The 24,496-nt window shown below is 45.6% G+C and overlaps 1 protein-coding gene across 2 annotated transcripts in view; it reads right to left on the bottom strand.

Moving 5' to 3' along the window:
• The window catches only part of LOC144717624 (RING finger protein 24-like), a 41,887-nt gene that overhangs the window by 6,000 nt on the left and 11,391 nt on the right, over nt 1–24,496 (bottom strand). Inside the window, exons 1-5 of one of the 2 annotated variants that reach the window (XM_078593134.1) lie at nt 17,189–17,705; nt 15,627–15,785; nt 7,446–7,488; nt 7,282–7,323; nt 4,019–4,098 (exon numbers count right to left, since the gene is read on the bottom strand). In XM_078593134.1, the coding sequence (XP_078449260.1) occupies nt 4,019–4,098; nt 7,282–7,323; nt 7,446–7,488; nt 15,627–15,784 (323 nt within the window). In that variant the 5' untranslated portion in view covers nt 15,785; nt 17,189–17,705. Of the gene's footprint in view, nt 1–4,018; nt 4,099–7,281; nt 7,324–7,445; nt 7,489–15,626; nt 15,786–17,188; nt 17,706–24,496 lie in introns of those variants that run through there. The other variant, XM_078593133.1, reaches the window with a different exon arrangement.

Raw genomic sequence — 24,496 nt, 5'->3', positions numbered from 1 at the left:
CAGCTTCCCAGCAGGCACTGCTTGGATGGTGGATTTGGAGAGATGAGACGAAGCCACCGCTATTACATAATCTCATCTTGTTCAAACCTGCTGTCAAAACACTGAGGTTCCACGAACAAGTAGGGGAAATTCTAGATTTGAAGCTTTCGTGACTGCAAGGATTCATATTCTTAGGTTTTTTCGGTAAAGTCATTACTTGATACAGCTGTCGTGGCTGTGAGGGTTCCACCTGAAGACGGAAGCTTGTGTTGCCTCCGAAACGTCGTGATTTTTATTTTATTTTACTTTTATTAATTTTAATGTTTTTACCTACGTGACTTTACCGAAAAAACCTAAGAATAAGTAGGGGAAATTGCTCGGCTTATTCGAATGAAATATGTTTGTATACATTTGAGCAACAATTTTCCAAAACGGAAGTGTTTCTAATTAAATGGCCACTGCTGACGTCGTGTGCCGTGATTTACGCGTCGTTTTCACAGCAGTTCCCCGATGATGCCTGTTTCGTGATCGGACGTGGAGCTTATTCGGTCGTCAAACGTAGTCGCTGTGTTCCAAATGCATCTATTTGACAAAATATCATGTATATGTTAATCTTGTACACGTGCTTTGGTACGTATGTAATTTTTTTTGGTATCAAATAGTGTGCAAGGTCAAGGTGCAGTCTGTAATTTGCTTGCTCATGCCACTGCCGGCAGAGGCCCTTCTGGCGGCATTGGCTATAGAGGGCAAGTTGGCTTCGTCATCCACGGTGGCCAGACATGTTCAATAAATGGCGCTCATTATGACAATACCGCAAATTGAAAATCCAGGAAACAGTGGCTCTCGTCCACTCTATACAGCCTCGGTTTGAATTCCAAAATGCCCACATCACTCGACCCCCCCCCCACCCAGAGATACACCCCCCACTCTGCACGTGGTAGATGTCTGGGGTAGCTGCCTTATAAAATATAGGAAACTTCCCTGAACATTAAATGGTCTGGTATCTGTCAGTTGCGTAAAAATACAGCACTCCAGACGTGCAGTTACATGTGGTTCTTCCGGTATTGATCGTGCTTTTGGGATGACGGTGCCTTCACAATTGCAGCACCTAAACTCAGGAACTCCTTGCCCTTCGAGTTCAGGACTTCTGAGACACACACAAATCTTCAAATCACGACGAAAAACGTATCTGTTTAAAATGGCTTTCTCTCTTTAGTTATTTTCAAAGCGTCTTTCTTACTTCTTCTTTGCTTGGCTAATGTAAAACTATTTCTGCCTTTCCATGCATAGCGCCGTGAGATCGATTGTTTAAGGGCGCTTCATAAATTGAAATTATTATTATTGTGAGAAATTATTCTTCTCATTGCTCTGGCTTTTATGGTGGTGGTATCTCCGCTCCAGGCCTAATCCCGACTAACAAGTAGCACAACGAAAATCGCTTCATATACACGGCCACACAGGATCCGCTTTCCCTTAAATGAGCAATGTTTCAAATTGTACGTTATCCGCCAAGCTCACTTAACACAGCGGTGCACTGGTCGCTTTCATTTAAGTGAGCTTAGTGCCCGGACAGATTTTCTGCTGCCGCTGGAAATTGTAGCCAAGCGGAGTTAGCAGCAGATGTACCGGGCCTGACAGCGGGAGCTCACGCCAATGAGCACACTTGCACCGAGTGACCTTTTCATTCCCACTCACTGTGCTGCACGCACCGTATGCTCGTTAAGTTGGGGAGCAACAACGGACCTTTGGAAGGGGCGCCGTGGTGGCGAGGTGTTATCTCCCTCACCTGGTATGCAGTAGAGCGTGGGTTCGATCCCTACCCCTGACGCCTGTATATTTGGAGTTTGCGTATTCTCCCCGTGGTCGCGTGGATGTTTTATCCGGGCCCTATGGTTTTTCCCTCCACATTCAGAAACGTGTGCTTAAGAGTGTTTGCCTGCTATACATGTCCACATGATAAGCCACTGTGTTGAGCTATCATTCATGGCCAGGTCGTTTCTGACAAAGAGCTTTCTAGCTCAGTGGGCCTTACCCGGTAAAATATAACACAAGTTAGTTTAGTTTTAAATACGGGACGAGTGACAGGTCAAACGCTAACCAGAGTTATTGTTTCAAGCCCTGACAATGTGGGTTTCGCCATGGAGTCTAGGCTGTGCGGGATTGGTCGCGTGGGAACAACATTCCCCACCGGAGGTATCATAATAATCATAATCAGGGTTTAAATTAAACCAGAGCGCTCCAGAGATGAGCTCTGTGGGGTTATGGGTTGGTTGAGGGGGAGTGGGGGGGGGGTGCCAGAAAATATTCCACAAGATACTAAGCCCTGATCATGCTACTACTGCGTAGGTTTTCGTGCTTTTGCTGCACAGATCTCTGACGTGTTGTCTGGTTCCTGAAAAATCTCCCAGCACGTGGATAAAAATACGTCGAACCAACACGCGGTGCAACGCAGCAACACATCGGAGAGCTACCACCATAATCGTCATCATCATCAGCCAACGTCTGTCCACTGTCAGACAAGGGCCTCCCCTGCAAGCCAGCACCATCCCTCATAGTCACGTGATGCAACAATCCGTCTCTCTCGTATTATGCAGGAAACTCGCATGCTGTTCAGGTTACTTGACAGCCAGTGTTTGGCTAAACCAGTGCTTCTTAAACCTGGGGTGCACGCACCCCCTGGGAATGCGAGATGCCATTTCTGAGGGTGCGTGAAATGGCCAGATTATTTTTTAAGGTAAATCATCCAAACACAAATTAAGCATGGGTACGTAAGCACAACTACTTTGTTTCATCAAACCTATTTATTGACCTTCTTGGTTCTTTCGGTAAAGTCACGTAGAAGGGAAGTAATAAAATAATAAAAATAAAACATAATAAAATAAAATAATTATTATTATATTATTTTATTTTATTATGTTTTAATTATTATTATATTATTTTATTTTATTATGTTTTATTTTTATTATTTTATTACTTCCCTTCTACATGACTTTACCGAAAGAACCAAGAAGATGAATCCCTGCAGTCACGAAAGCTTTAAATCGAAATCTATTTATTGACGTAATTTTTTTTACAACTGAGAACCAAAAGGGGTGCAAGGCTGCAGTAATCGTTAAGAACCACTGGGCTAAAGAAACACTTGTAGATACCACAACTTCCAACTACTCAGGTTAACTCGGCCTTAAATGAGTACCCAGCAATGCGTGCGAGTTCCAGCGCTGATTCACGATGGCAGCCTAGGGTGGCGCTGTCCTTAGAGGTTGGCCGTCCATGTGCGCTGTGTCAGTGTTAATGGGGGCTCGCTAACGATGCGTCATGCATTAATTAAAACAGGTAAATTGTGGATGTCTTTGCAAGTATCCTGCAGTGTTCCCATTTGTGTGTTAGAGAAAAGTCCCATTCATGCAGATTTTCGTTTTTGAAAAAAGATGTTGCTGCTCACTTGTATTTCCAGCAATGTGGAGAACTGCAAGGTCGATGTGATTTTAGGAATTCAAGTCAAGATGGGAAACTTACTCAAATCGTTTAAACCCAGGTCTAACAGATGGTTAAAATTCCAGTCAAAGTTTGGAGACAGCCGATAATCCCTCTGGGGTCAATAAAGTAAGGCCCATTTTGTGGGTTAGTCAGCAGTGGTCGTTCTATGTAGAATTCCTGCCCCTGGCTTGGAGTTAACGGTGAAAGCAAATCAACCGAGCTGTCTGCTTGTCGTCATTCAAATATAAAGATATCACTTCATTATTTCATAGTGGGTGAATTATTAAATTCCCTGTGCCACCAAAAGTACATTGTCACGTGTTACAATGAAACCAGCATGAATGACCAAAAATATATAGATGTAATGTGCGTGTGTGTGTGTGTTGCACACCGCCACTTAGTGGCGAATGGCGGTTGTTGTTGTGTTGGATATTAAATTTGTTCCTGGACACCTCCCCAAATGGCGTTTTGCCTCACGATATTCGTGGCTCACACTCTCGGCACTCCAAAGAAAACACAGAGAATGCCCCGCCCCCTCCCCCCCGGTCACCGGGTCACTTACTTTCGGTGGAAGGCGTGCCGGCACGGACAAATGCCCAGCTTGTCCTTGAGCGTGAAGTCCTCCAAGCAGACGGCACAAGTCTGCACGATCACAGAGTCAACGTTACCAACGCGGCCACAACACCGGCACATGGTACGGCACACGCCCGCCGACTTGCTCCCGCGCGCCATTTCGCACAAACGTTCAACTTTTGGAAGAGGTTCACAATGTTTATAGCACTGCCCGATTTTCAAAGCCGAAATTTCGCAGGATTTGGCGTGTGGATGAAGAGGCAAAGCTGCCGAACTTGTTATCCCCCCGAGTCGCGGTTAGAGAAGGGAAGGTGCCCCAGCATGGCTATTGAGGCCAAGGCTTGCAGTCGTGAGTTTTAAATGAATTGCTTGGCCAGAATTATTGTGCTTGCGTGGAAGAGTAATAATGCCACATGTATCTTGAGGCTGTTTCACATTTAAAAAAATACACATAATTGCAATGTCAAACTCTGCTTCTGGCTAGGAATGCCCTCAAGTCAAGCAGCAAGAGTAAATGTGAAAAAATGCCATCTGTTAGTCCAACACGCATGTTCACATTGGTTCAACACGAGTATTTATTTTAATGCAGTGCAGTAGATTTAAAAATACATAATAAATGTACACATGTTTCTATAATTCGTTATTATGCATGGCGACATGGTGTTTTTTTATGTATGTCCACAAGCTGCCATTGTGTGGTCTGATAAAGGCTGTAGTTGATAAGATGTTAATAAAATATTAAGAATGTAAATGTGTCAATTTGCTTATTTGGTTTAGTGCTCTGAATTGTACACTGAAAGCAATTTTTATTAATCCACTGCTGGAGGGCCTTCCAACGCCGGCCGGGTACGGGTACGGGTACCTGTTTCCGACCCTGGTGCGGCCAGGTACGGGTACGGGTAGGCCGTGAGTCACTGGTGAGTCACCGTTTGTCACTCATTTCCCAACGTCTTGTCTCTTTTCACAATTCAAGTTCCTAGAATCAACCCACCCGCGCCTGCAACATGGCTTCATCCCAGAGGTCGCAATCTGGTACCCGTACCCGTACCCTACCCGATACCCGGCCGGGTACGGGTAGGGTACGGGTACGGGTACCCGTTTGCGACCCTGGTGTGGCCGGGTACGGGTACGGGTAGGCCATGAGTCACTGGTGAGTCACCGTTTGTCACTCATTTCCCAACGTCTTGTCTCTTCTCACAATTCAAGTTCCTAGAATCAACCCACCCGCGCCTGCAACATGGCTTCATCCCAGAGGTCGCAATCGGGTACCCTACCCGTACCCTACCCGATACCCGGCCGGGTACGGGTAGGGTACGGGTACGGGTACCCGTTTGCGACCCTGGTGTGGCCGGGTACGGGTAAGGAATCAAAACCCGTTTGCGACCTCTGCCCACAAGTCCAGGTCTCTGCTTTACAAATTAGACTATCCTGGCCTCCCAAGTACTCACCTGTTTAAACAAAAACAAGCTCATGCCAGGTGGCTCAGGGGGAACGCGAGCGGCTCGCAATCAGAAGGATCTGAGTTCAACTCCTGGTTGGGGGTTGACGCGACTCATCATCACTCCGGGGTTGATAAAATGAGCATCCGTTTTGTGGGGAAGTTAACACTCGCCGATTTCAGGATCTACTGCACCCCCCCACACCCACCCCTCACCACCATAGCAATAGGGAATTTCCACGACTTTCTTACAGCTTTCAAAGGGAGATAAGCACCACATAAATGCTCATTTGCGCAAGAAAATCCCCTGTCTTTTTTATTTATTTCTTGCCGTGCAGCGCGAAAGAAGCTGCCCTACGAGCCGGGCAGCTACACAACACCATTTTTGTCCATAATCAACGTTTTTGGGTTTAGATCGCGTTATTTATAAATGTGTCGTAACCCTCCACCACCCGACACGGCCAATGAATAATATTGGTCGCGAAAGCCTACGTGTTAAACCATTTTTGTCACAATGCGCACGTCAAAGTTCGCAAACTGTTGTTTCTCCAGAATCACGTGGTCATGAGGGGGATCCTCCATCCGCGATCACGTGCGGAGCACATGATCGCGGATGGCAGCACCGATCGGGATAAAAATGGCATCGACACAAGGGCATTACCGTTGGCGCACACACTCGTGTGGACTCGGCTGACCGGGGCAGGAGCCAACATTTTGGTTAGAGGCGGGTTTAATTTACCGGCTCATGCAATCCGATTCCCGGAGCACGTCGCCGCAACCCCCACCACCCCCATACCCGCCCCTTGTGTGCCTGGTTGTCTATACATAGGTGCCCGCTGACGAATAGAAATACTAAGTGAAATCTCAACGGTAAGTTGTTGCTTCTCCCAAAACAAACAGTTCAGATCGTAACGTTACATAGGCTGTCTCAAAGTGCACTGTCCCCTTAGCGGTATCGGAACGTGACAATAACGCACTGTTCTCCTTTAACATATCTGTGAGATCCTTTGGCTCACAAGTTCATCAAACGAATCTCTTTTTTTATCCGCTCATCACCTTTGAAGCCACTTGTGTTCATCACGACTGGCTCGGCAGGTCAATTACAGTTCGGATGAGAGTCTGATAACCATTTTTCCATGAGTGGTAGCACAATTACTTTTTTCTAGGGTGTCCCTATCGTTTCCATATTGTATTCTGCCCCAATGTGCTATTTGATGAAGGTCTGCGTTTAAGTGTTACATGCATCTTGGCTAACTTGTGGCGATGGTTAACAGATTTTTTTTCAATACTGCACATCGAGCCCACGTTATTACCAAAGCCAAAATCATGGCCAACTCTCTGAGGAACATATCAAGTCCATTTTAAAGACATAAAACGTCTGACAGACACCGCCTCATGTTTACGATGTTTTTGATGTTTTCGACGCTGGGCTGGCCTTCTCTTTCAAGGCTAAGGTGCCTGCAAATGCCGTAAATAATACGTTGGAATGAAGCCATATGGTTTAGTTCCCAGTCAATTTTCCTAATCCACACTACAGTATTGACGATCACTTGTGTAGCTATTTAACGACGGGCAATTGCACTGCATTACGCCGGGTCACTGAAGAAATAGAGCCGCGAAGGTTCGCTCCACCCAGGGCAGACACTCGGTGATCAGACGCACGCTTGGCTCGCAGCCATTCCCACCACGGCATTTGCGTCTCGACTGTAAGCTGGAAATCGACGGCAGCGATTTTGCCAAAATCACGATGTAAACTCAATATTGGCGCCGTAATTCAATTTGTAAACGCACAGAGACATCACCGTGCTATTTACCTCGTAGCAGTCAAAGTTCCGTGCTTTTCCTTTTTTGATGACCTGTTGAAAAGAAGAAAATAATTTTCAAAAATTATAACAAAAACAGAATATAAGACACTAGATGTAGTGCCAAACCGTACATATTGAACAAAAGCGACAACAGAGTAAATAAAATCTCTTACCTCATTGTACTTGTTAATTTCACGCTGCGCTTTGAGCCGTAACCTGGCAACAACATGAACCAAAAATATATATTTATTTCTCATGTAAAATTGGCACTGAATACAGATTATTTCAATTAACAGCGTTTACATCCCATTATTCTCTCGACGTGAGGTAGATTCAAGTCAGCCATTGAAAAATCACAGTCGTTCGTGGTGGGTTTTTTTTTGTTCTCTGGCTAGTAACTTCAGCCAATATTGGCCATGGCCTGATACCAACAATCTTAATGCCCTTCTGAAAGCCAACTTTGTCTCACCTTAATTTGTGTAAAAAAAAACTTCCCAAACCACAAAACCAGTATAAACCACATTTTGACTCAGATTTACCTTTGCCATATTTTGCTATGCAAATATTCAAAAATAAAGGGTGCTTAATGAAAAGGGCATTTGGCTCGGGCAATGCAGTTGGCAGCAAACTGCGTAACAAATAATGCAAATGCATGAGTGAAGTCCTAGGATTTTCAGAAGCCACCTGATTAGTGTTTTCATTTACACTTTGAAGTTCAGCCTTTTCAAGTCGTGAATTAGCTCTAACTTAATAAAATCGAATTTTTCCCCGAGCCAACAGTTCAAAGTCCCCACAGAGAGCCATGGCACGTGCTTATTAGTCAGCCCGCACCAGCTTCCAGCTTGTAACCTCACGTGGCGCCACATGGGGGTATAACATTGTATGGCCTTTCCCATACAACACCATTCTCTCCACTCGGATAAGGGGGCCCCATAAAAGGTTAATGTGGAAAGTGGAAACAATGTAAAAGTTCATACTGCAGTGGTGTAATTATAAAGGCTGCAGCTAGCCTTTTACAGACATTTGCGCGTTCTTAGATGTAGCCGCATATGTTCGGAATATCCTGTCGTCTTTATTTAACCAAAAAATTAAAAACAGGCCCCATTGAGACACGTGATGCATGGCCTGTTTTGCAAGGTTGGCCTGGGTTACATGAATACATTTAAAATACTGTACAACAAAATGTTTACAAACGTTTTATCGTCTACAAACCTAGATTTGATTTGTGATAAATTGGATACAAATGTGAATATTGTCAAAGAAAAACAGAATGTAATACTTGGGGGGTTATAGAATATGTTCAAAGTCGTTCGTAAAATTTTAAGCCAAATATTGTACAAACTAACCATTTTTACACTTTGTTAAAGGATTTTTTTTCGACAACAAAAGCAATTTTAAATGCAAGGCTACGTTCAAGTGCAGTATCTGTGCCAAGTGAGATTAGAACTGGTCCTGAACCCCCCTCCGTCCTTTCACCAACCCGAAACAAACCAGCATGGTGAAGTATGGTTTAAAAGAGAACTCTATTATCGAAACGAGGTGGAGAGCTCTTCATGCGTTGGTGGGAAGAGAATGGCTGGAATGAATTAATTGTTCCACCAAGTACACAATGTGGCAAATTACTTTGTTGAACTTAACACATTTCATTCATTTATTATTAATTCATCAGCCAGGTGAGAGCCCATTGTGACTATCTATTTTATTTCAAGGGAGCCCATAGTCAGAGCAATGCAAGTACAATAGAACATGTGAAGATTAAAGGTCCATAACAGCTGTCGACAATAACAATAATATTGCAAATAAAGCTACATTTATTACCACGTAACAATTACAACACTGAAGCTCCCGACACAAAGCCCATGCATTGTGCACCATTCGGCCATGTGACACGGCAACCGCGCGCGTGTGGTTTCGATTGCCACAGCTGTCCTCTCATTGCCTGCCCTCAAAAGAGATCGGTTTGGAGAAAAAAAAATCCACGGAAAAAGACGTGAACTTAAAAAATATATATTCTATCTCTCATTCAACAAAAAATCGACACTCAATTGCGTAGCGGTGTTGTTCTCTTCTTAAACGTCGTCTTTCGTGTATGCACGTTGTGGATGGAATACTTTTGCCACGATTGGATGAAGGCCTCAACAAACAGTGCGAGTCTTGGGGATTGTTTGGCAATGCTTCACCGCACTGACCAGTACAGGTCGGTGACCAATTTAGACATCAATCTGGCACCGATCTTAGCCATGGCCAGGAAACAAACTCAGGACGCAGGGTTCGTAGCAGCGAACCACTTTGCCACTGCTCAATCCCACCAAACCCCACCCCATTTCGACCTCACCCTACCCCTACGTTACGAATACTAGTTAATTATAATGGTGTAATTGATATAATCACCAACAGAACAACAGTACGTTCGAAAAGTTAAAAAAATAACGTCGTTTTCACTGACATCTGGTCATTATCACAGGAATAGGTGGTTTCCCATATTCCCAGCAATGTCCCGCCAGAACGCACACTAAACAAACCCATCACGGGGGGTTCAACGGTCACACAGAAAGCCCCTTAAAGCACCACAGCCTCTCGAACATTCTTCCCTTTGACTTCCACCCCCCCCCCCCTTGGGGACTCTCACTTGATCCAAGTTAACAATTGCCACTGCAAACCACAGCACTCAGTTTATCAACACGAGCCACACAGCGTTAAAAAAAATACAGTCAGCAATTGCGCAAAAAAAAACACATGGAACCAATGAAAACATTGCTTAATCCTGTGACACACTTCTGTATGCGCGTCACTGCTGTCGAAATTTACCCCACATTACTGTTATATGATTACAATGCAAGGACAATTACGGTAGTTTCTGAGCAAGCCGCACATACTCATCTCCGAGGTAAAGGTGCTTTTAATAACATAATTGCCTAACCGGGACTCAACCTAAAGTGCCGCTTGAATTGAGTCATTGGGGCCATTTCATGCGTTGAATCACTTGGCACCAGATTTGTGGCAAGTCGCAATGAATGAGTGTGCCGTTCTCAGATAAGGGAAGTAAAACTACCGATCGACTACTCGGCAACAGGCAAGCAGGCAGTGTTTGGCAGCCGAAGTTTGATGCCAGTTAACGTCTTAAATCAGTGGCGACTGACACGTGAAAGATGATTGGGGCCCACACACCCCTTCACCAGCCTGCACCGACCAGCTTTGATAAGTGTGGTCAAATAACCCTCATGCCCACACAGTGGAATGAGGAGGCCTTCACCCAGCAGTTGATTGTCAGAAGGGCTGCAAGTTATTTATTGTAAAACTAGCCTTTTGCCCGTCCAAGGACGGGTGTATTGCAGTAAATCTGAAACAATTCAGCGGGAGAACTGCTGTATCTTTTTAACTTGAAGACGATTGCTTGTGCTGCGATCGAAACGTCGTAATTTTTGGTTATTTTTCTATCTGCGTGACTTTACCGAAAGAGCCAAAGAGTATGAAATCCTGCGGTCACGAAAGCTTTAAGTCAAGATTACATTGGCGTCATCTGGTCCAACACCGTGTGAGACTAGGCTCTAAGAAAAGCTGTCTCGGGTGTGGACCAATCAATTTCAAGCACAGTGCATACATTATCAGAGTTGTGGTTTTTGTTTGCATTCCGACCGTAGGTATTGTGGTCAATGCAAACATGACTCCTTGTAAAAAAGGTGTCAGTTTTGTTGCCAGATAAAAGGGTAAAAAAACAAATATCATATTTTGCTACTGGCAAAGGAGGTTCCAATGGTGTAAATTACATTGTTTGTCGAATAAATGTTTATTATCGATTCCTATCATCATCTGTGGTCAATCCACTGCTGGATGAAGGTCTCCTTCAAGCCGTTACCATCTCTCACAACTTTGCGATGTAATAATTGTTTAGGATGTTGTAAGCAACACATTATGGATGTTGTATACAACACAATATACATAATTACAACACAATCGCCCTAACCCTAACTAATGTTAACAAGGGAAAGCATACCGTATCTTGGATCAACCCTTGCACGTCTTTAATTAAAATACATTTTAGAGAGGCTAAACCATTTAAATAATTTTCGAAAGTTTTTTTTTCAAGCACTATACTGTACAGAATTTGCATCTTTTCTGCGTTTTGCCATCCCCTTATTTAAAGACTTTATCAAAGTTAAAGAAACATTTTCTAATTAAATACTTACATTCTATGCAAGCCTAGCTGCTGTCGTGGGCCACCCAAGAATTATGCTTTGGCAGTGTTGCACAAGCACAACAAAGACAGACCCCCGTGTCGCCTTAACAGACTGCTGGGGGCTAATGCTGTTAGCGAGCAGGCAAGGCACACGAGGAGGGGGGGTGGCCAGCACCACGCCCGACCGCCTTTGTCTTCCCCCCGTGGCGATGTTTACCGCACACCGCACCTGGTACTCATTCGAGGCTGACACGACCTAGGGGAGGGACCCCACCACCCCCGCCACCCCCAGGAGCAGTTCAAGATCACTGTCACTGGGTGTTGACCGTGAGCCCGATTCGAAACTCGTGTGTCGCCCGGTTCGGAGCACGCAGCTCCCTAACCGTTTGCACTCTCGCTCAAAAAAAAACACGAAAACACACACACACGAACTCAACACTGCCTTAAAAAGATTTAGACATTTGTTTGTGTTTTTTTATTAAAGCGTTATTCAACAACGCGTTGGGTCCATTTCCTTTCTAAGCGCACGTAAGAGGCGGCTCTTTAAACCCCTCCGGTGGGTGACGTCATTCATTTCCGGCAACATCGCTGACGAACACCGCCAGACGTGGGAGGGAGAGGGCCTCGTGGTGGTGGTGATGATCTCCCGTGGAATGTTACAAGGGGGAAAACCGAGTTTTAATCTTAAATACGATGGGTTTTTTTTTAATAAGGAGCAGCTCACGGGCGGCAGCAAGAACGTGCATTTTATCTTGCGATGTATCAACATTGGGGGGGTAAGAGCCCCTTTTTCGATTTAAAGCTTTCGTGACTGCAGGGATTCATCTTCTTGGTTATTTCGGTAAAGTCACGTAGAAGGGAAATAATAAACTAATAATAAAAAATACAAATAAAACATAATAAAATAATTCTCACTATTTGAGAATTATTTTATTATGTTTTTTTTTATTATTTCCCTTCTACGTGACTTTACCGAAAGAACCAAGAAGATAAGAGCCCCTTTGTAACGTAAACATAAAATTATAACTGGAGTAAATGCTCTCTAATCATCGTGCATCGTCTTCGCAGTGTTTCGTTCGCCTTTTGGCGTCGTTCTCTAGTTTACTGACACTGCTGGCGAGACTAGGCCCTAAATCAGGCGTTGCTGTCTCTGATGTAGTGCAATCAGTTTCAAAGACAATGCCACATTATCATCATTACAAGAGCACCTTTGTTCGTTTGCATGTTCACCACAATCACACGTGTGCGGTCAATGCAGCCTCGATTCCTTGCAACAAAAGGTTTCTATTTGGTCTTTGAACATCTTAACACCTCCTTGTTTTATTGCCACAAAGGGGTAAACACTCTCTCCTTTTTGTTTTACATACTGGAGTAGTTAGAATCTGTACAGGGCTGGGCAGTGTCGGTGGGGGTGCTGCTGCTGCTAGTGGTGGTGGTGACGCACAGAGTGGAAATTTCCAACTCGTTCGGAGGCGCAATGGGACCCACGCGTGGTGGATTCTCTTTCGCTGTGCGAGTGTGGTGCGAGCCCGTGGCGTGGAGAAGAGAGAGAAACGCTGCAGAAGGGGCACTCATCCATTGCGTTAAATGGAGGAACGTGAGAGCCCCCCCACCTCCTCCCGAGCACGTGCTCGCCCACGTGTACATTTCCCGTCGTGGGGTTTATGTTGTGATAGTTGCAGGCTCTGGCGTGTTGCGTAATAATTGTTTGTTTGTTTTCCCAATCGATATTGTATTTACAAAGCTGCTATCGGCATTGGCACGGTTTCGTGTATATGTGTAAGGAAATTAATGTAGGGGGCATACGTGTGTGCTGCTATTGTAATTGATGTTTAATAACACGCCCTTACAGGGTGTGTCCTTTAAAAAGTACACCCAGGTAACGTTCTTGGGTGAACTGTTACTTTATATGCCCTATAGAGGTAGCCACGATTTTAAAGGAAAGTTGCTGTTTTGTCAAAGCCAACATACACAATTTCAATACAGCAAATAAAATGGCCAAATTATTCCTTTAAAATAATACAACGGTGCTGCTGCTTTGCTTGCGAGCTGCATTTTCTCGGTCGCTTTCAAATATAAACATACCGTGAGCAAAACGCGCGTTCGCGTATCCACCGTGACGTTGCGAGCACACGCAAACAGCGTGCCCACTGCAAAATTGGGCTAAAAAAAAGCCTCGCCAACCATCTGTCGATCTTTACCGAGGCTCTCTGCTCAGTTGAGCGAGATCACAGGCAAAGAGCCCCAGTAATATTCCACCGCGCAGCATTGCATATAAATATAAACACAGCGCCGATGAGTAATCCGCATTAGCAGCAGTGCCCGTCACTTGCATTGAACTCGTGGTACACGTAACCTCTACCCTTCTCTCTCGTGCCCAAGCCATGCTGCTGTCGCGTGAGATATAAACTCATTGAGCCAACTCTTCGCCTGTCGGCGATCTACATCGGTGCTTCTCAACCTGATTTCATTCCACGACACTCACTTTCGAGTTTTCCCGATTTTTCGCGGCACGCCGAACCCAACAACCACCTTGACGCCAGGCGTGTGGGTATCCGCTGCTGTACCGTCGTATTACTGCTCACGAATACAAATAAACGTGGGTATTCGCGACTGTGCGAGTACCCCCCCCCCCCCATGTCTGCCGTGTGTGTGTCTTCGTGTCTGCCCAATTGCGAAAGTGTCCCATCGAGGTAGTTGAGAGGGCCTGGGGGTGGTGGCCATGCTGCACCGCGACCAAAACCAGCGGGAGGTGTGGGGATGTGGGGTGGGGGCTGGATCAGCCACTGAACGGCATGGAGAGTTCCAATGTCCCAGCTCGCAAACAGCGACGGGTTCTTTACTTTCCTGTATTCTTCAAATACCGAGGCACACCAGGGACCTGTCGCCATAGCAGCACACTGGTGTGCCATGGCGCGCGCTGCTTGCAAAGCACTGATCTATGTGAATGCATGCCAGGCCAAGCCCCTCCTCCTTTCGGTGTCACGAGGGTTGTGGCTAAAAAAGTTCGAAAAATTTGTTACGCAGGGAACCTCTGCACAATTCAACGCAACGCGCACACCCACCAACCTCATTTATACCACGTACTTTATGTGCTAGAAATAAGGGTTATTGGCCAAAACATCTTTTTTACAGTATAGTTTTCGTTTTAAGGCAGTGTTATTGATGAGTGTTTTTGTAATTGATAATGGTTCACCACTACCAATGCAGCAGCATCGCCACAGAATATGTTTAACCCCATTTATACATGACACATGTGGCTAACAATGTTGCTGTAACATCTGCCTTGCGATGAAAAATGTTTAATGTTATATTGTATACGCAGATGCCATGATGTTTTGACCAATGTTTAGCCACCATTGCCCAATGCAGAGTGTTTGCTGGGTGTGCATTACCTATGTCACAGGGTTTCCAAAATTCCTTTAAATTACAAGCCACAACAGTTCAACGTATTCCACTTCCACCCACTGCCATATGGGGATGTGCAATCTATAAGGCCTTCACGTGCATTTGAATGGAGATTAGTGAATGTGAAAAGGAGGTCTGTGGCGGGCTGAATAGACTGGGACATTACAAAGCCCAGTAAAGAATATTCCACACAGCAGAGCCTCCAACAATACAGGCACTATAACAGTTGTCACCAACAACAGCGTCATAGAAAACTAGAATTTCCGATACCAGCAGAGAAGTTGAGCACAAACCGACGACGTCCATTCAAACATTTCAAAAACGTTGATGACAGATTTTACAAATCCGAGTTGTACATCATTTATTTAATTAAATACATATACTTCCGTTAATTTCTCTATATCAAATCTATATTTTAGTCCATTATCCATCCGTTTTTTTTTTTAAGCAAGCAATCTCTGCACGAGTTGCAATCGTGTGGGTCTTCTTTTGAAATGTTTAAGCAAACAAACTCTCAGCCAGATGGTGTCATTATCAAGGAGCAATTAAGCAAGCAAATTCTGGACCAGTTTCAACTGTCTGGGTCTCTTTGATTAAATTAGTGCAAAGCTTGGAACGCCAAGAGGCAAATGGACTAAGCTGATATCGTGTTACTGGAGAAATTGATAATACACACATGTTATTATTTGTGTGTTTATCCGTTTCTATGTGTGTGTGTGTCTGTATGTGTAATTGCATGGGTGAGTGGGTATGTGTTGTTGGCACTTACTTTACGAGATGGCAGCAGAAAATGAGGCTCAGAACAAAGACGAACACGGCCGAGCCGGTGGCAAAGACGACGAGATTTAGCGGCAGGTCCTGCAGACCCACGCTTGGCATCGCAGTTGTGCTGTCAGAGTAGCCCCAGGAGTAGACTGGAATGTACATCCTGGATGGGAGGGGCAGAATGTGTGGTGGGGAGATGGGGGTTTACAACATGTGTGGTACATAAACCGTTTTATCTTATCAGCAAACCAATTGTAAAGGAATAAACGTAACGGGCAAAAGTCAAAAGTAATTTCTGTGCCATGGTTGGCTTAGTTTTGTTTATGTTTTAACCAGGTGACAACTTAAGAGACCAAGTATCATTTCAAAGAGTGACCTGGGTCATTAGTCTGTCAGCACAGGGCGATGATGGCTATCCATCATCCCAATTAAATAATGTGCGTGGTAGGTTTCGAAATCGACAAATTTGGACACCGATGCTGGTCGACTCGTGCAAATGACGTCAGGAGACCTTCAACGTTCTCCGTGAAGCTGATGGCACCGTAGTATTAGTCAGAGCGGCGGTGGTTACCATCTGAAGTAATAACCAGGGCGGCCGCTGGGTTTGAACCGCGACCGTTCGCACACAAAGCGCCAAAAGCGTTACAGCTAGGCAATGTCATCGCCCAATCGCCCATCAACGTCCTCGTAATCAATACAATACGCAAATTTGACTCATGCAGTCTAAACGCAGCTACTTCTCAAGATAACAGGTAACATCTGTTTAGATAATGCCGATTATTTACCGAGTAATTGCCTCATTTCAGCCTCGAGACTGACATTCAGGCGGTCCCTGCTACAACGGACGGGATGTTTGGCCAATACCATGAACGAGTGGGTTGCCTTCGTGTCGGACAGACAAACCCCATACAACCTGGAGAAATCCCATAAAACCTGGACAAACCCCATACAACCTGGAGAAATCGCATAAAACCTTGAGAAATCCCATACAATCTGGAGAAATCCCATAAAACCTGGACAAACCCCATACAACGTGGAGAAATCCCATAAAACCTGGACAAATCCCATACAACCTGGATAAATCCCATAAAACCTGGAGAAATCCCACGGCGCATCGGAAGGGGATAACCCTCAAAGCTCCGCACAGATGGATTCAATGCACGGGCAGGCTCAATCCACAGTTAATCGCATCAGGTTATTGGCTATCGTTAATTAAGACTGCATTGGCCATTGGCGAGGATAATTTTGCAATATAATCAATGAGCATCTGTATGATAGTGAACTGTACAACAGCAGGCTTAACTGCATCACATACAGCCATCTGGCACGAGTTATTTCAGCAGACTGGGTCATGCATTCTTGCCACGGACACAGTATTTGAAGAATGCATAATTTAACACTTTTGTAATCTTATGACATTAAAAAAACAACTGCAATACAATGGAACGAGCTTCTTTTATCGGCAGACAAATCGATACAGTGGCAGTATATACACACACACAGTACGATAAAGCTTGGCAAACAATGTACATTTGATTAGAGATGTATAGATAATGTTTCTCTTACCCGTATGAAAGCCAAAACGATGGTGAGCGGCGATTCACGGTGCAGAATATTTGAAAGATTTCTCTGCCCAGCGATTTCAATTTAGACCGACCAACACTCAACAATCACAACGCATTAAAAGTCCGATCTGCAAGCAGCAAAGGTGGGCAAGGTGGTGGTCTCGGGGCTAATAGATTTAGCCGAATACACGACCCTAAATAATAATGGGCATACAGAAGATGACTGCAAGTCTACGCTTCTTCCCACTTTGTCTTCAAAGCCAACTTGCTGGTGTCCCCCGTACACTTGGAACTGAACTGAAAGCCGTGCCGGATGTCGCTCTAACGCCGTAGCAAGACAACAATGTTTGGCAATTGTTCGCCCTTATCACTGCAGCAATGCTGAGACACAGAGCGAGAGAGAGAGATCGAAGGCGACACACACACATCTGTGTTGTGGCTCTCCGCTGCTCAAGGCTGCACAGCTTATAGAGAGAGAGCTGCGCTCATTCCGTGTGGAAAATTCCCAAGTTCAGCCCCGACAATCGGAGCTCCGCCTACACACAGAGGGAGCCTCCTCCCCCTGCTGCCCCCTCCCTCTCTCCCCGTCCTCCTCCTCTCCCCTCCCTCCCCATCCTCCTCCCCCTCCCCATCCTCCTCCCCCTCCCCATCCTCCTCCCCCTCCCCATCCTCCTACCCCCTCCCCATCCTCCTCCCCCCTCCCCACCCTCCTCCCCCCTCCCCACCCTCCTCCCCCCTCCCCACCCTCCTCCCCCCTCCCCATCCTCCCCCCCACCCCATTCTCCTCCTCCCTCCTATCCTCCCCCCATCCTCCCTCCTCCCCCCTCCCCGTCCTCCTCCCCCCCTCCCCGTCCTCCTCCCCCCCTCCCCACCCTCCTCCCCCCTCCCCATCCTCCCCCCCACCCCATTCTCCTCCTCCCTCCTATCCTCCCCCCATCCTCCCTCCTCCCCCCTCCCCGTCCTCCTCCCCCCTCCCCATCCTCCTCCCCCCTGCCCATCCTCCTCCTCCTCCTCCCCCCCATCCTCCTCCCCCTCCCCATCATCCTTCTCCTCCCCATCCTTCCCCCTCCTCTTAGCCCCTCCCCTTCATCCTCCGCCACGCACGCGCGTCAGTGGCGCGCGCGCGCGTGCGCGACGTGAGCTCCGAGGGGGCGTGACTCCATCCGCTCGTCATCCGTGATGCGTCTGGGGCGTGGCTTGGGGGCGTGTTTCTGTGTGAGTGTGTTGGGTGTGAACCGGACCTGGGCCTCTCCTAGGTCGACTCAGCCTCAAATGAGTACTCGGTGCGGTGTGTAAACATCGGGTGGGAGACAAAGGCGGTCGGGCGTGGTGCTGGCCACCCACCCACCCCCTCGTATTCCTTGCCGGCTCGCTAACAGCATTAGCCCCAGCAGTCTGTGTTACAGGTAACACGGGGGTATTTTCTTTTTGTCTTTTGCAGAATGTGTCACAGAGTCAGTCCCACCTTGAGTGAGCTCCTCCCGCAGGCGAGGCTGTTAGTCACGGAGCCCGGCATGCCAAAGCAGCTTTGGTTTTGGCCGGATAGAGGAAGATCTTTGCAAACGAGCTTTATAACTCATCGGATTCCTCCAGTAACACATTCCTGCGGAGGGAGCTGGTAGGAACGTTACTGGGTTGCTCGGTCAATGGCCAGGGTCAACGGCGGCGTGGTGTATTCCGCAAATATGCCCGACTGTGAGGGCGGGCACAAGTCGGCGTGAGTAGGTTAAACGTTGAGTTTTATAAGGGCACCACGGGGTGACCAGCCCCTCCCCACCCAGCCCCACCCCTCCCACCCCCCACCCAGCCCCTTCATCCCCACCCAGCCCCTCCCTGCACGACGGACGGACACAATAATCCCCTGTGGGTTGATGTAACCAGGAGGTTCCTACCAGTATAAATATTCTGATATGGAGTACTCAGAGGAAACATGGGAAAACACTCAAAGCTTCACACGGATATATTTAACCACACTGTCTAGTAGAGGCCGACCTAAACTGAATTTCTGGTTTCGGCCGAAAACGAAATCAGACCGAAAGTAAAAAAAAATTACTTTTGGCCAAAACCGAAAGTTAACTTTTTGGCTTCGGCAGAAACAGAAACGATGCCGAAAGAGGCCATTTGCTCATTAATAATTATGAGCGGCTGACGTCACTCCACATGGGGGCGGGGGGCGATCTCCGCAACGATATTGAGACATTGAAGTAAAAAGGACGTCGTGATGAACAAGGGATTATAACCTTTAAATGAAATAGGTCTGTGTCACCACGCCCTTACAAACTGCACACGAATTGATGCAATGAATATCACGTCGCGGTCTGATTTTCGTTTGCAAGTTTCAGATTTATAGCAATACACCCGTCCTTGGACGGGCAAAAGGCTAGTTCATATCGAGTTGTGAGTGTCTGGGTACTCCGGTTTCCTGCAACATGACCAAACACAATGGAATTGGCCAAACATCTCGATTCAGGATCCTCTTGGAACAAAAAAAATGTTGCTACTCAGTGAATATTATGGGTAAAAGTGTATAAATATAACAAATACTGCTGGCAAACGCTGGCCTCAACGTCTTAAAATACTCAACAATGGCACATCCGGAGTTTCTGTTCAATTATTATGTACGCTCACAAAGAACTCTGAACTCTGAATTCACTCCTTATGCACTTAGAAGCATTTTTCCTGTGTGGGCAGTTAGTTTTTTAAGTCGACTGCTGGGAAATCCCACCGTCTAGAAAGGCAAGCAGGGTCGGGCCGTTCCTCACACTGCACACGTGACTGAACACCCACTGCCCATTCTCCTGCCCTGCATGCAATTGCTCTGCAATCGCTCTGCTTGACGACTGATGCAAGTGGGTCGCAATCTGATTTTCATATTTTAGTTATACAGCGCAGAGCACCGTAGAACAATTCGCTTTTTATTTATACAAATATAATGCAGTGACGGGCAATTCAAAGACTAAAATCATACTGAACTGCGATGGCATACAGTGCTAAATGGGATTGATTTTTTCTCTAGAAGGTTCCTTTTGGCAAAACATCACTCATGAACAAATAGTAATGTACAGTCATCTCTTTTACAATCCATTTCTGGATGAAGGCCTCTCCACACACCATTGTGGCCATGGGGTTATTTAATTACAACTCCACATGCTGGTCAGTGTGGGTTGGTGAAATGGAGGGTTTCACTACCATTTGAGATACCAGTCGACGGTGTTAGTCACGGGAATTAAACTCAGTTCATCGAGTTCATAGCGCAGTGCTTTAAACAAGTGCCAACGCGCCACCAAAATATAACATTTTTAAATACTTGTTTTAAAGAGCGCCAAGCTAAAACCCAATAACGGTTACTTGTAAATATACAAAGTGTACTGTACATGTAAGTGTATTCTCTAAAAAGCTACAAATTGAAAATGTCTTAACCATCCGCAAAAGTGTGGTATGAAGCAGAAAAGCTTCCATGTGAAATATGAATTCCAAGTTTTAACATTCGAGCTTAAAATAGCATGGCCGGGATGCTTCAGCCCTAATAAAGCTGGCAAAGATGCCATGGAAACATGCCACACTAAGCAAAATCTTATGGATAAGTGACATCATGCATGGCTAGAGTTCAAGAAAATAGGTCTGTCTCTCTTGTGTTTAAAGATCCCTTGCGTTTAAAGTGCCTACAATCCAGCCACTTGCAAAATTAAGTTGGTGGACTACGCAAAAATGGAACCAGCGTGCGTGTGAGATACTCGCATGCTGGAATATGATGGTGTGTACAGCAAAGAGGTATACGCTTTCTTATCAGTGTAGAGTTTAAGAGTTCTCTGGTATATGTTGGTTTTCTCTGACCACCCAACTTTCCTCCCGCACATAAAAGCACCTTCCTCCCAAGTGTTTACATGTCTTGGTCAAGCATCCCAAAAAGGGCCTCCCAAAATCTGGCAGTCATCCAGCGACTAAACACAGTAACTGCCCTTTGCAGGAATTAGGCAGCTGTTAAACAAACGAGCTAATACATTCAAACACAGCTGATGCAAATTATGTTCATCTTGGATACCGCTATGGATTATTAAAATTATGTTTGTAAAAAAATTGCAGTCTGGAACCTACCTCTTTACTGTACGATCTTTCCATTTACACGCAGGTCTCGCTTGCCAAATAATATAGACGTGGTCTCCATGTACCCTTGAAATAATGCTCATTATAATTTATAGCTCGTATCAATCCACGACTGGACGACGGTTCTGCCAAAGCCATGTCAGGCATGGGGGTTGTTTGACGACTGCACTATGCTGGTCAGCGAGGGTTGGTGAGAGGGTGGTGGATGGGGAGTGGGATGGTTGGTGGGGTGCAGAGGTCGCAAACTGGTTTTGATTCCTTACCCGTACCCGTACCCAGCCGCACCAGGGTCGCAAATGGGTACCCGTACCCGGCCGGGTACGGGTTCCCGTTCCCTACCCGTACCCGTACCCTACCCGAAATGAGTGACAAACGGTTACTCACCAGTGACTCACGGCCTATCCGTACCCGTACCCAGCCGCACCAGGGTCGGGCATCGAGTAGGGTACGGGTATCGGGTACCCGGTTGCGACCTCTGGTGGGGTGTAGGCCAGGACCAGCTTGCGTGGCACTTGCCATTGACAGAGCCGTTCCTTGGGTACGCCGGATGGGGGCGAATGCCCCGGGCTTCGCGGGGGGGGGGGGGCACGCTTCGACGCCACGGTGTCAGATGTTAATACTTACAGTTTTAATACTTAAGGTCCCATGATGAAATTTACGGTTTCGTTTGAAGGCGTCTGGAGGACCCACACAGTGGGATTTAACTTGGACCCCAAACCTTCCTATGGACGGCCCTGGCCACTGATGCCAGTTTTGGCTATTGACCGGGTTTATAGTGCACTGTGCCAACCACCAATTGTCTTAAATATGGGTTTAAAAGCTGCATAGTGTTTTATTCTACTAAAAAAAAGCAACTACCTTAACATTTGGCTGCCAGTGTAGTGTGCATATTATACTGTATACACGTGCTAGCAATGAGTTATGCTAACATAAAACGGGCAGCATTAAAAAAATGAGAGTGGGCATTTCATCGGGACATGTTAATGCTGAACTGTTTGGCAATACTCCAGTTGCCCACATTTTAAGGAATCTGATATCAGGAGTCAAAACTCTGCCAAGAGTCAAACTCTACCAAGGCCCCGATGGCTGGGGAGTTAAAGAGTCAGAATCAAGGACACGTGGAGCGACTTGCACTCTTTTGCCATAACTGCGTTTGCACATTCCCTATCCCAGCTACCGTTCGAGATAGCCTGTCGGATTTAAGTGTCCAACAATCACACGAGAATGATTAAAATCATTGATTGTAGGAGTGGGCCCGATTCAAGTATCATTTGCACCTGCTTAGATCGGAGGAAGAAAGCGACCAACACTAACTTCTCAGGACACGCTCCAATGCAAACAGCAAACTACTGTACTGTCTTTATACGTCTTTTCCAATCGAAATTGCACTTTTAGCAAAGGCAATTAATAAAGGCAGAAGTATTCATATTGTTCGCATCAAAAGGATACTCTAAATAGTCGCACTATTCGTCATGTAAAATCCAATGTATATTTTCTCGGGCCCTTGTTACGTTTTTGTTACGGCCAAATTATCTCCAGTTTGCTCCCCCACTCCCACCTACACCCCCCCACCGCCCCCCACAAATATGCTACTAAATCCGGCCTTGTTGGGGGGAAAGGTTAAAATTGCAATGAGACCACCCCAGTTGTGTCAGTTTAACACTGTTGGCATCTCAACATAGTCATAGAATTACAGTTCATACCTACTTTTTTAAATAGATGTGACACTTACTTTGGCTAGAATACAATTCACAGACAGGAGTTGAGTTTAAGCATGCACTGGTGATTGAATAAATATACTTCGATTGCCTCTATATTCTAGAATACACTGTTTATTAAAAAACACCATTTATTGCATTATTGCCAGAATACAGTATTAACAAAGTGAAATGCGTATTGTTTTAACTCCTTCTCATCTATTGTATCCTTTGCTGTATCACTTTTATGCCGTTATTTATTTATTTTAGATTTGTATTGCAAAATGTTTGTGTCGTTTAAATTCTCATTCTAATCAGATCTCCATTGCTCTAACCACTCTCAGCCGGCTCTAGCTTGCCTATAAACAAAGGAATCAACACAAAAATGAATGAACACATCAGATAAGTGTCTGCTACGAGCTCAGTGAACATGAAAGCATAATGTGGAGCCCTGAGATCATAGGAATAGAGAAGTTACTTGACAGACATGTATTTATTCTTAGGTTTTTTCGGTAAAGTCACGTAGGTAAAAAAATTAAATTAATAAAAGTAAAATAAAACAAAATAAAAAATTCACGACGTTTAGGAAGCAACACAAGCCTCCGTCTTCAGTTGGAACCGTCACAGCCACGACAGCTGTATCAAGTAAATGGGAGATCACAAGAAATACCACCCCGTATATATAATGGTTGAGGGGGGAAGGGCCAGGAACGGCACACTTTTTATTAATATGGTAAGGTGAGGCTTAAGACTAAGAATAGACTGCATAACAAAGGACTGAGCCTTTGTTATGGAGAGGTGCGGTTTGTAACTAACATCTAGCATACATAACAAAAGTGTGAAAAAAGAAAAGAAAGTAAGTAAAAACTAAAACTGGTAAAACAACAAACTGGCTGTCTATCAATAACCTGTAATAGTTGTCTGTCAAATAAGATGGTCCAAATAAGTGTCTTTCCACAATACTCCACCGGGTGTCTCTCGACGAGTTTACAATTTTACATCATAATTAAGGCGTTACACGCGCCACTCATATGATTTCTAAACACGTATAATGTCACGTTCAGGTAGGGTGGCCCAGTGTGCTGATACAAATTGACGGTAATGAGTGCTCTCTTAATGCCACGAGGGAGCGTGTTTAGCAATCTTCGGGCTTGCAAGTTGATTTGTATTTGAAAGGCGATCAATTGGCCAGCACCACGCACGACCGCCTTCGTGGTGACTTGTAGCAGTGAATTGCAGGAAGTTAAATTACGGGAAACTCTTCTTTAAATGCTGTACATTTTGTGTCGTTGCCGTTATAGTGAGTGTCTAATACATCCCTACTCTCATTTTAAGCATTAGTAATATTGAATGCTAAATGGCACAGTGGTAAGCACAATGAACTCCGCAAACCTCAGTTCGATTCCGGGCTACGGCTAAATTCACGAGTGATATCAGTCCGGGTCGCCCCGCATCCAGCCAATCACATTCCAGCGTGGTGAATTATGGTGGAATAACCCCCAAAGAAA

Source organism: Lampetra planeri, chromosome 4, assembly GCF_965212315.1.
Source record: "Lampetra planeri chromosome 4, kcLamPlan1.2.h2, whole genome shotgun sequence".
Lineage (NCBI taxonomy): Eukaryota > Metazoa > Chordata > Hyperoartia > Petromyzontiformes > Petromyzontidae > Lampetra > Lampetra planeri.
The sequence above is the reverse complement of the archived record's forward strand: the minus strand, read 5'-3'. Positions and strand labels throughout refer to the sequence as shown.